At 36.3% G+C, this 12,465-nt stretch overlaps 1 protein-coding gene across 1 annotated transcript in view; it reads left to right on the top strand.

Moving 5' to 3' along the window:
• RANBP9 (RAN binding protein 9) overlaps positions 1–12,465 on the top strand; it is an 89,329-nt gene that overhangs the window by 65,378 nt on the left and 11,486 nt on the right. The window contains exons 6-11 of the mRNA XM_060023618.2: positions 611–795; positions 3,314–3,426; positions 4,754–4,862; positions 6,357–6,547; positions 7,709–7,853; positions 11,145–11,266. Coding sequence (XP_059879601.1) covers positions 611–795; positions 3,314–3,426; positions 4,754–4,862; positions 6,357–6,547; positions 7,709–7,853; positions 11,145–11,266 — 865 coding nt within the window. The remainder of the gene's footprint in view (positions 1–610; positions 796–3,313; positions 3,427–4,753; positions 4,863–6,356; positions 6,548–7,708; positions 7,854–11,144; positions 11,267–12,465) is intronic.

The following is a 12,465-nucleotide window of genomic DNA, read 5'->3' as shown; positions in this document are numbered from 1 at the left end:
ATGTATTTCTTCATGAATCTGAATATTTAAATCCATCCTTTCCTTTTCTTGAAATGTGCGCATTTTATTTTTACGTAAAGAATCTCTATTCTTAATGGCACTGTTTTGCTTATAATTAAGTTCTTATCACGATCCCTTAATAAAAGCATCCCAGATGTACAGATAAGTGAAATTATAGAATAGTACGTGCCCAGTTAGGATGTACTTTCATAGTAACTAGCTTCACGTGCAGTTTCTAGAAATGCATCGCTTATATCGGACATAGAAGGATAAACCTGCGTTATACTTGAGTCTCTACAACTATTATATGACATATTCTTAAGAGCAAGAATGGTGTCTTCATGTATTAGAAGTATAATGCCACATGGTCTCTGAATAAATAAGTAGCTTAGGTTGCTGTGAATTTTTTTTGATGATTAGATTACAGGAAGTGATAGTTTTCATCCAGCATATAATGTATTTTAGATGATTTGCTGTAGTCTTCCTCTACTAGTTTTTGATTGAGATTTTAAAATATTCATGAAGTAAATTTGTAGTTCTGTAGCATTTGAAAGAATATGTTTTTAACATAAAAGGGATAGATGTTTAGTAAAATGTGTTTGTCTTACAGCCCAATTTATATCCTACTGTGGGGCTCCAGACACCAGGAGAAGTCGTCGATGCTAATTTTGGGCAGCATCCTTTCGTGTTTGATATAGAAGATTACATGCGAGAGTGGAGAACCAAAATACAGGCACAGATAGACCGGTTTCCTGTTGGAGATCGAGAAGGAGAGTGGCAGACCATGATACAAAAGTAAGTGAAGAAATGTGTATTGACATATTCAGAAGTACATTTTTTATAAAACATCTCATCCTTTTGGTAGGAAAGACTATTTATTGAAGCTTTTAAATCTCTTAATATATATCCTAATGATTTTAATGTATTAATAATGTTTGATTTGGTGACACACATACCAAATTTGTATTTTAGTCTGATTTATTAATTTGCTGGAAGAAATAAAGTGACACTAGATCTCTTAGGTTAATTCATTTGCTATCCTTAGTAACAGGATTTAACGGTTTCCATAGGTTACATGATTCAACTATTAATAGTGCCAATGCAAAAGATAAATTCAGAAAGATAATCTAGATTGTATAATTCAGCATTGTGGTATTTGGACATGAACTTGGCTGTGTTGTTCAGCAGTAATGTAAATATTTATGAAGAATAAATTATTGCTCAGTAAGAATAAGCATCAGAATAATGGTGTAATTTACATACTGGAATACAGACTTGATGTGTACATTTCATGTTTCAGGATTTGGCTAAATTTTTCCAGTGAATGGGTTGCTATGTAAGAATAATATCAGCTATTTTTGTTTACTAGGATCCCTTTTTTTTTCCCTGACTAAAAGCCTCCAGCTTAAGGAATTTTTAAAACTCCGTTTACTTATTGTGTGTTCTGTAATTAGACATTTAAGAGGAGCTAAAGGGAATAAAGACCAAGGAACAGTGAGTATGGGGTTAAGATGCCTCAATGCGGGTTAAATATTTAGGAGTTAGTAGTAACAGTGGTAGAGGATGGGCAGCAGCAGAGCAAACAGTGGGTGTCAATAAAAGTACTGCTTATCTCAACTCATTTTTTACCCAAAATTTTCAACTTGTTTTTTTAGGCAGCCTTTTATGAAAAGGTAGAATTCCAATATGGAAGTCAGCAGGAAAATGTAACTCCTGTGACAGTCAACTTTTTAGACTGTGCCTTTGCTTGAAAGGCTAGCCATGACACATGAATGTCAGTAGTACTGAATAGTAGCTCTTAGAACTTGAAATAGTGTAGACTTTAAAATAAATACCAGTAAGTTTAAATTGTCATTCTCCCTACTGTAATCTAACCTGAGAAAATTAAAGATACCATCAGCTTGACACAGTTCATCTTAAATGTCTCTATAATTGCTTTGAACAGTCTTAAATTTACAAATCTAATAAAACTTTGCATATTTTTTTGAGGAGATAATTTTGGACATGATGATGATTCTGAAAACAAGCTTTTTCCCTGGAGCTGTTATCAGAGCCTCAACACTAGTATTTTGTCTTGCACAGTTGAAAGAAGAGTGAAACTGACTCAGAATCCCATAGTTGTCATGAGTTAGAGTTGGAGCTAGGATAGACTGCTCTCTGGGGGTCACATCTCTTAATGCTTTGAAAATGGTTACCACTGAGCAACATGGCAGGATAGTTGTAGAGGAAGCATTGTTTATCTTAATCCTATAGCCAGGGTTCAGTGAGGGCACCCTCCCCTATCCCATGCTTCAGAAAATTGATACTCACCATGACCTCCTGGGAAGTCCATTTTAAGAGGTTCTCCCCTACCCTCTTAAATTAATTTGAATAATTAGATGAAATAAAATGAAAAAAATCTGGTTCTTAGAGATCTTCCCCTCTGCCACCTCAGTCCCCTTTTCCTGAACCACTGCTTCACACCATTTTCTCATGGACCCCTCAGTTGTGCTGGATGGAGGCAGGTTTAAAAGTTGGGTGTTTAGAGAGATATTGGGTATTCGAGTTAATATCGTGTAGTCAACAGTTTTTCTAAGGTTTTGTGGTTAGATGTAAATGCCAACACCACTTGGTAGCTTTTTAAAAAAAGAAACTTTCCCTTTGGCAGTGTCACTTACATGTAAATCATATTTGAGGAATTAATGTCCTGTGCACGACCATACTAACTGATTTAGATTAGAAGGCTGACTCCTCATTGATTAATATTATCACCCTCATAGACTTTGTTCTGGAAGATTCTCTCTCTGGGTTCACCTTAGTATTTTTTGTGTTCACACCTTGTGATCCCATCTTATGTAACTGATGGATAAAGAAAATGGTTCAACTACAGAACACAAAGAGTTAATCTGTTGTTTTAAAATTGTTTTATTTTACAAAATGGCAGCACTTTGCTAGGATAATTCATACGATAAAGGTAAAATAGAAATTATGGTTAGTACGATTGAATAAGGATGGGAAATAATAGGAAAGGACCTGGGGATGATGGAGTACCAAGAGTCAAAGTCATTTAATGTCCTTGATTCTCTGGTAATACTTATTTCTAGGGAGAGTAGTCTCACCTCAGCATTTGCAGTTATCTTTTTGGAAATATTACATGAATAAGACAAAATGATCTTTTTTAACTTATTTTAAAGTCGAGGTACTTAAAGCCTTAATTGTTCCAACGGCATAGGTTGGTCTTGTGATATCAGAGTAGTCCTTGTTTATATAAATTGTAGTATGAAGCATGTATTCTCTTGACTAAAAGATGTGTGTTTCTTCTTTTTATTTTAAGAATGGTTTCATCTTATTTAGTCCACCATGGGTACTGTGCCACAGCAGAGGCCTTTGCCAGATCTACAGACCAGACCGTTCTAGAAGAATTAGCTTCCATTAAGAATAGACAAAGTAAGGACCCTGTGGTGCATGGCTAACACTTGTTTTCAGATTATAGGTTTGGTTACATTGATTTTTAGAAATTTTATTTTTTAAATTAAAATTTTTTCAAATATATTAACTTGAAATTATGCCTCTGAAATTTATTTTTATTGACATTTTTGAAGATTACATTAAAAATTCACTTATTAGCATTCTGGATGTAGAAAGATACAATTTTGGAGAAATTTTTGTAAAAATATTTGCCATTTTTTCTTAAAATACGTTTTCTTGAGCTTTCAGGAAGTAAACATTTACTAAACAGTGTTTTTTTAAATTGGTAAAGTAGTCCACGATTAGATGTTAGTGGAGATAACATGTAAAATAAATTTAAGTATCTTTGCATTTAAATTGCTGTCTAAATTTAAGATAGTATTGATCTTAAGTATTTATGGCTTAGGTCCTGGTGCTTGTGGCCAGAGCTGTGGAGTCTGTTCTGACCAGGGCAGGTCAGCATAACAGCTGGTTCACAGTAGCCATCCAAAGATTGGTGCGGTTAGGCCATCAGGGAGGGCATGGCTTGATGAAAGTATAGGGATAAAAACAAGACATTACGGGTAAGATCATGATGGATGAAAACAAATTTTTTATAGGTCAGACTGCTGTGATAGCACTGATGACACTGCGTTGTAGCTAATCGTATGCTTGCCTGTCTTTCTCACGGCGTTGTAAGCTCTGGCAAGCAGGAGGTGACCGCTTACTCTTCGTATCCCCATCATCTAACCCACAGGGACTGCTCACTGAGTAGCTATTGGATTCAGGTCTTACTCAAAGGCTAGCATTCGTTTAGTACTGGGTGCAAAAGGTTATAGTATTTGATAAGACACTTGGAATATTATTTCTTTAATGTTTCCTATGGTCTTTTTTTTTAAAAAAAAACCACTTTTATTGAGGTATGGTTGACATGTTAAAAACTGTACATACTTAGCATATACACCTGGCTGAGTTTGGAGATAAGTATATATCCATGAAATCATCACCACAGTGTATGCCATAACGTACCCATCTTTTTCATTTTAGTGTTTAGTACATCAGTATTGCTCAACAGGTATTTTTCCTGTGCTACTTGTATGCGAGTTTGTGGGGTTTTTTAGTAGTTTAATAAAGTACTTGTTTTTCTGATTTTTTAATTTGTCTGAAAATTTTCGTTGAAGTAGAAACTGAGTTAGAAAAAGAAGTGGAAAGTAATCATGATAATTTATTTAAAGATTTTTTACTAAATTTTTTTTGAGGATCCACTAAGTTTCTGTTTCTATTCTTTTTAAAAAAAATTTATCTTTTGCTTTCTTTTTCTAAATAGGAATTCAGAAATTGGTGTTAGCAGGAAGAATGGGAGAAGCCATTGAAACAACACAACAGTTATACCCAAGTTTACTTGAAAGAAATCCCAATCTCCTTTTCACATTGAAGTGAGTTTAATAAAATGTTATATTAATGACACATGTGTGTGTTACATAATCAAAATTATTTTCATACTTTCAGATATTTGGATATAATTTTGTAATGTAGCCCCTTTAAGTGACAGGTTATAGAATGTGCTTCTGTGTCGAGGACTGTGGGCAGAAGGCAGCTGTTGCTTCGTGTTTGCACTCTGTCATTCTGTCCTGTGTCTAAGAATGTGAAAGTCTGACTTAGAAGATGGATGTCTATTTTTCCTCCTGTAAAGTGCCTTATAGTAAGTTTGGGGCATTTTAAAAAACTGTGGTAAAAATATACATAAAATTTGCAATTTTTGCATGTACAGTTTTCTGGTATTTACATTGTTTCTGGTACATTCACATTGTTTTTCAACCATCCCTTTCTAGAACTTTTTTCATTATCCGAGACTGAAACTTGGTACGCATTAAACACTGCCTCCCCATTCCTCTTTCTCCCCCCAGCTCCTGGCAACCACCGTTCTACTTTCTGTCTATAAATTTGAATTTGACTGCTCTAAATACCTCATATAAATAGAATCATAAAATATTTGTCCTTGGTAACTGCTTTGTCTCACTTAGCATAACGGGTGTACAAATATATGTTAGAGTCCCTGCTTTCAGTTCTTTTGCATATACAGTCAGAAGGGGAATTGTTGACCATATGATAATTTTGTGTTTAATTTTTTGAAAATTAGTCCTCACAGTTCCGTAGCCCTGCACTGTTTTACATTCCCACCAACAGTGCACAAGAGTTCCAGTTTCTCCACATCCTCACCAACACTTGTTTTCTGTTTCTTTTTTTGTTTTTGTTTTTTTCATAAATAATAGCCACCCTAACTTGGCATTTTTTAATTGGTCGTATGAATCTTCGTTATTTTAAAATTCAGGTGTTATTAGGTTTAAGATTTAAACTCTTTAAGCACCAGAAATTCTAAGCCCAGTGTCAAAATTGTCTTGCTTTAGAATCAAAGTTTAAATGTGGCCTGTTTTGGTTAAGAGGGATGAGGAAACTTGGGGACTTAGGCTCTTATTTTGTATGTAGGTAAGTATGTATATAAAAGTACATGTTTATAAAGCAATTATACTCCAATAAAGATGTTAAAAAAAAGGTACATGATGTTCTTATGTACTGTTTGGTTTGCTTCCAAGTGCAAATATTATTTTGATTATTTTAGCTAAAAAAAATGAGGTCCATTTTGGTTTGTTTATTATAGCTACAGATAGATTTTCATTTTCTTAGTAAATCTTGATTAAAGGCGATAAAATGTCTTTTGCATTATACTCTCATTTTTCTGGAAAATTTTAAATTGATTCTAAGCAGTACAGTATATGGAACCATGTTTAGTGTTTTTAGCATACTATCTAAAGGCCACATTTACTGATAAAAATACAAGTTCTTAAAATATTTCCTTTCAGAAATCTGTTGCTATTAAATAAACAGTAATTTGAAGATCATGTAAGTAAATTTTTCTTTTCTCTTTTTAGAGTGCGTCAGTTTATAGAAATGGTGAATGGTACAGATAGTGAAGTACGATGTTTGGGAGGCCGAAGTCCAAAATCTCAAGACAGTTACCCTGTGAGTCCTCGACCTTTTAGTAGTCCAAGTATGAGCCCCAGCCACGGAATGAGTGTCCACAGTTTAGCATCAGGCAAAGGAAGTGCTGCACATTTTTCTGGTGAGGTTCAGTCTTATGACGTTATCTTAAAATTTTTACCCTTCTTCGTGGTTTTGAACCAAAATAAAATTTTTTCAAAAATCTAGACATTTCTGCTAGGCGTTTGGTACATTTGTATACTTGATCTCAAGATGTTCTGGAGGAAAAATTGTGGGTGGGTCAGATTCACGTGTTTTTAGTACCAGGAAGTGACTTAAAGATGAGCTGTTTCTAAAAACAGTTTATTAACAGATCTCCATAAATGAAGGGCAACATTCAAGTTGTCTCTAGAAATTAAAGCGGAGCTATTTGGTCATGAGAAGGTAATTGTGTGTTTTAGGAAAGGATAACTGTAAAGGCGGTGACGTGGCTGTGGTGTCTGGAGCCACCGATCACCATACCCAGCCACCTAGCCCGGCTGCCTCTTGCTCACTCTTTCCCAGCCAAGCTGCCAGCAGGAGTCAGCTCTGCCTGTTCATTTCCTCCTATCCTTTTCTGGACTCACCAAGGCCTTTGGTGTTCTCTTAATTAAAATTCTCTCCTTTCTTGGCCTTTATGACATCACTTCTGCAGGTTTATTTCTGATCCTTCTCAGTCCTTTTTCTTTGCTTGTCTCTTTAATTCTGTTTTTCCCAAGGTATTATGTTTCCTCTGTACATTTCACATTCTAAAGCAGAAATCAAATGCTGTTTCCTGTCCTTTCAAAGAGTAGAGCAACACCTTTGCGTTTTCTCACTCAGCATATACCTTTCTACGTTGCTGCCTCTCAGCCTGTTCACATCACCATCCTGCACAGTGTGCGTGATTCTCATGTTTGTGTCCTTAGTCACCACCCCTCTGACACCATGTGTCACGTCAGGCTTGGACAGATTCTTAGCCTCGGTGTATTCATATGTAAAATGGGGTTATGATAACTGGGCTTCATGGGCGGGGGCTGGGGGGTTGTGAGGATTAAATGAGACCTATAATTAAGCCTTCAATAAATACAGGAGGAGATGACAGCTCACAATTAAGTAACCTTATGTTCTTTCAAAGAAGTTATCCATTTGTTTTCTATTTAAGTAGTCCATTGACTTTCCTGCATTATAAAAGTCTTAAATACATGATCAGAATATGGTACATCTGTTACAACCTTATGTGTTTGTTTCTATTTTTATAAAGTTTCTCTTTCTTTTTTCCCAGGTTTTGAAAGTTGTAGTAATGGTGTAATATCAAATAAAGCACATCAGTCATACTGCCATAGTAAACACCAGTCGTCCAGTTTGAATGTACCAGAACTGAACAGTATAAACATGTCAAGGTCACAGCAAGTTAACAACTTCACCAGGTAACGATATCCCTAGCTTTTGTGCTACTATAAGCAACCTTAATTATAGATGTCATCATTTTTAATAATTTGGAGAAATTGAGTTAGATGGTCCATAGTGGGGCTCTGAGAGTTCCCAAGCCCCCAGAGGTTAAAGGGGTGGGGAGTAAGTTCTCCAAAGCTTTCTGTTCTCCTAGAGTTCATGGAGGCTCATCCTTCTGTTCCTTCCCCTTCCTCTACGTCACTCTTCCCTCTAGTGGGGTGATAGGGACACATCCAGGTTCTGCATTTCATCTTCCTGCCACCGCAGACCCGTACAGGTGGTTACGTACATGCCACTTGTTATGGTTCTGCATTTCATCTTCCTGCCACCGCAGACCCGTACAGGTGGTTACGTACATGCCACTTGTTATGTTTCCATTAGTATATTTAACCTCTGCAGTTAACATTTGATACAGTTACAACTATTTTTTTTCTTTGTGTGTGGTTTTTTTGGTGTAAGTGTGTGAAGTGTTTCCTGAGTTCCAAATAACTAACTTTACAAAAAATATTTGTTGATGAGAACCTATCTTTAAGTAGCTTGCGTATAACAGACGGTTAAGTCATTTAGTAAAAATATACAGTGCGAGGAGAGTATTGAGAACCTGTTGGGTGTCAGACACTGCTGGGCATGGTCTCCACTCGAAGAGCTTTGAGAGAAGAGATGTCTCTCTCAGCATACTATGACATACTCAGGTTTACTATTCATGAAACCTGAAGGTTTCATTTGAATTGAATGCTAGTGTGTGACAGCAAGTTCTTATGGATTTTATCAATTTGATGTTGGTTTGGTCTTAGAACGTGAATTGATTGGTCACACTGCGTTTTGGGGGAATGTTTATCAGTGCAAAATTCTCCCATTGAAGGAGAGAGAACCTAATGTTTACCATGACTCTTAATGGAAATAGGACTCTGGAGAAAGAAGTATGTGTAAAAATCTGTTTTCACAAATTTGGAGATTAATCAGAATTTCCAGGTTATCTGTCACAAATGACAAAAATGTACTGAAGTAATGGTATTGTGTGGTACAGGTGATAATGAAGTCCACAAAAATGGTATGAGAAGAACAGTAGGAAAACAGACTCTCTTGCTGAGGAGGTCAGGGTAGTCAGTAGAGATGACATAACTAGAAAATATAAGATTAGAATATTCTGAAAATTTTGTATGGAAATTTAAAAGACTAAGCCTTTAGTACATCATTGTACTTTATAGTATATTAGTACTTTATCATTGTTAGAGGGTTCTACCATAGTTTGAGGGTAGGATTGCAGTTTCTTCGTGAGTTTTTCTCTTAAATACTATCCTCATGGCAGGAAGTTGCTAAAGAGACCTATTATTACCTGAGTTGAGGGAAGCAAGCTTAACGGAAGGGGTTGATGACACAGCATCCTCTTTTGTGTGCAGTATAGAAGAAAGTAAGCTTTTAAACTGTCTTAAACTGTTAAGCAGTAACAGTTACTTTCTAGTTGGTAATGGCTTTCCTTACCAACGGTATTGTGAAGTAGGCAAAGATGGTATTAACTGTGAAAACCATTTTACAGATGTAGAGCTGAGTACCAGAGAAGTAAATGACTTTTTTTTTTTAGGTCAATAATTAGTAACTAGTAAGTTGCAGAGCTGTGACTACTTCCTGGGATGTCTGACTTCTAGACTTGTTTCTTCTCCGTTACCCCCCATCAGAAATGCTCTTCTCCCCGCCCTCCTTCTTCTCCCCCATCCTAACTTCTGTTCAAGCTGTAAAACTCAACTTCAGATGTTACCTCTTCCAGGATGTTTTCCTTGATTTACATCCCCGCCAAATGTTGTGTCACTCCTTGTGGAGCTTTCATCACAGAACTGAGTCTCTGTACTATAATAACTTTATTAGCTTTTTCTAGGCTGTTCACTCCTGGAGGGCAGGGGCTGTTTCATTAAATCCTTAGCACCTAACACAGAGCATGGCCCAGGGGCTCTTAAATGTGTGTTGAATGAAAGTATCCCTCTCAAATATTATATTGGATTATGAAAAATGCACTTTAGTATATTAATAAGATCACTAAAAGCTACGATCTTAAGGATTTCCCTTAAATTAAACATTATTTTCAAAGTTTGATTTTTCTTATCAATTCTCAAATTTCATCAGGATACTAAACAAGCTTTTCTGACTGACAGGAATGTCCTGGGGCCATGGCCCTCTTCTTCCTAGATCTCTATGGGCCTTTTTACCCTGATAGGTCTTACGGATAGAAGTATGTATGCACCCACGCGCGCCCACGCACCCAAGCTGTTAACCGTTGGTTACCTTTGCTGGCATTATTACGCATAAGGTGCTTTTTGCTTATCTGCATTCGATGTTCTTTTTTTCCTACAAACATTGCCTTTTTAATGAGAAAAGATCATTTTTATTTAAATATTCTCTAAATTTTCATCAAGCGTTTCCTTCTGAGCTGTATAATCATAACCTAGATCTTCATAGGAGAAATTTGGATGGTTAGATATTGTTGCTTGGGGTGTGGAAGGATCTGAAGGGCAAATATTGACGAGCTCAGCATGGAACTGTCGGCACATGCTATTCGTTCAGGCAGCGTGACGTAGGTGAGAATTGGCAATGCCCTAAGTATCTCCAGAGCAGTCTTTTAAAAATTAAGATGCAGCAAAAATACTTGAGAATCTTCACCAATAAGAAAGCCTGTGAGAGAAAAATAGTGTTGGGCGCTGGGAAGGTATGAAGGGATGAGACTAGTAGTTTTGCAGGTTATTACTTGCCATTGAGAAAGAGTATATTTTTGAGTAGTGAGGACAAATGCCAAAACATCAAGGCTGTTAGTGAAAAAAAATAGTCGAGAAGCTAGTCGAGTATGAGGGTGGGGAAAGAGGTGAAGAGAGGTGGGTTCCAGGAGTAGTTTGAGAGGGAGGGTTTCCCTTACACGCTGCAAGTGCATGCTGGGGTGAGGGCCAGGGATTCTGGGGCAGGAGTTGATTAACAAAGAATGGAGAGCAGATCTGAGTTTGAAAAATAGTGGGAAATACGTGCTGAAAAATGATTTCTCCATATTGATCGGAAGTCATCAAACCACTACATTTTAGTCCACGTACTTTATCTCCAGGAGTACAGAGTTGTTAAAGGTCAGCTACAGATTGGGCTTTGAATACATTCAGGATGTAACTAAATACCTTTATTCCAGATTGCTGTTGCCTTGTGAAGTCAGTTTATACGTAGTTGAGTAGTAATTTATTTTAAACTAAGCTGCAAGTATGCTATTTCTAAAATTAGGTTTGTTTTTTCATTTTCAGTAATGATGTAGACATGGAAACAGATCACTACTCCAATGGAGTTGGAGAAACTTCATCCAATGGTTTCCTAAATGGTAGCTCTAAACATGACCACGAAATGGAAGATTGTGACACCGAAATGGGTCTGCAGTGATATTTCTTACATTTTTAATAAAAAATGATGACTACAAGGTTATGTTTTTACTTGTACTGATTCACAGCTGATGAGCACAAATCAAATTTAAAGATGTATGTGCCATTGGATTTTACAGTGATACGTATTACTTCTCTTAAAATTTCTTGTGAGAGGGGGTTGCTAGAGAGAGTAGAGTTTAATTTTTTAGTATCTTCTTTGCTGAACTGTTTCTGCGCAACTGTAGTGCTTTCATTAATGTAGGAGTACTAACTTATTAGTGTTAAATATCCTTTAGGACAGCTAAGGTTGGAGATATGAAAAGTTTTTATACCTATTTCAGTATAGCCAATAAAGGCCAAATGGGTAGAGATGATTTTATAAGTTCTAATCAAACTTTCTTAAATTCATTCAATGTGAATATATGTGACTCTGCGCAGCCCAGCGCCTGGCAGATAGTAGGCGCCTGCATTTGACACCCCCTGGCTCCTGCCCCCTCAGAACATGTGGCTGACAGATACGTTCGCACACATAAGTTTACTTTGTTGACAACTTGTGTAGTAAATTGTACCGAAAAGTTAAACCATCAGCAAACTTTCCCATCAATTGGAGAGTGAAAATTATTGAAGCTTATACATTCTTATTTGTCAGAACATTAGATTTCTTAGTATTTTGAGATTAAAAGGTATTTATTCAGATTGTTAGAAACTACTTTATAAATGCAAACTTATATTACACAACCACCTTGTTGTTGAGGATTGTGTGTTCCAATGCATAATTCACTCTTTCAAGCAAGGAGTATGATTGAAAAGGCAGCCTAGCTTCACTCTATCAGATATCAGCAAGCAACCTCAACATTCCAAGAGTCATTTGAGCATAGTGATTAAGAGCAGGAGCTCTAGAGCCGGATCACCTGGATTTGAATTCTGCAACTGCCACTTACTAGCTGTGTAACCTTGGACAAATTACTTAGGAGCTCTTTGCCTCAGTTTCTTCATCTGTAAAATGGGTATAATAATAACTGCCTCATAGCTGATCTGTAAAAAGCTAATAGCACAAAGTAAGTGCTTCGTAAACAGTAACTATTATCATTATCATTAGTGATTAATGATGTTGTTATTAGTGACTTATACTGTTTGTTATTGATCAGTGATTATTGTCAGTCAAGATATACACTGTAAAATTTTTTCCTAAAAGTAGTATTTTTCT

This window comes from Delphinus delphis, chromosome 10 (genome assembly GCF_949987515.2).
Source record: "Delphinus delphis chromosome 10, mDelDel1.2, whole genome shotgun sequence".
NCBI classification, from domain to species: Eukaryota; Metazoa; Chordata; class Mammalia; order Artiodactyla; family Delphinidae; genus Delphinus; species Delphinus delphis.
Note: the sequence above shows the minus strand (reverse complement) of the source record. Positions and strands in the feature narration are given on the sequence as shown.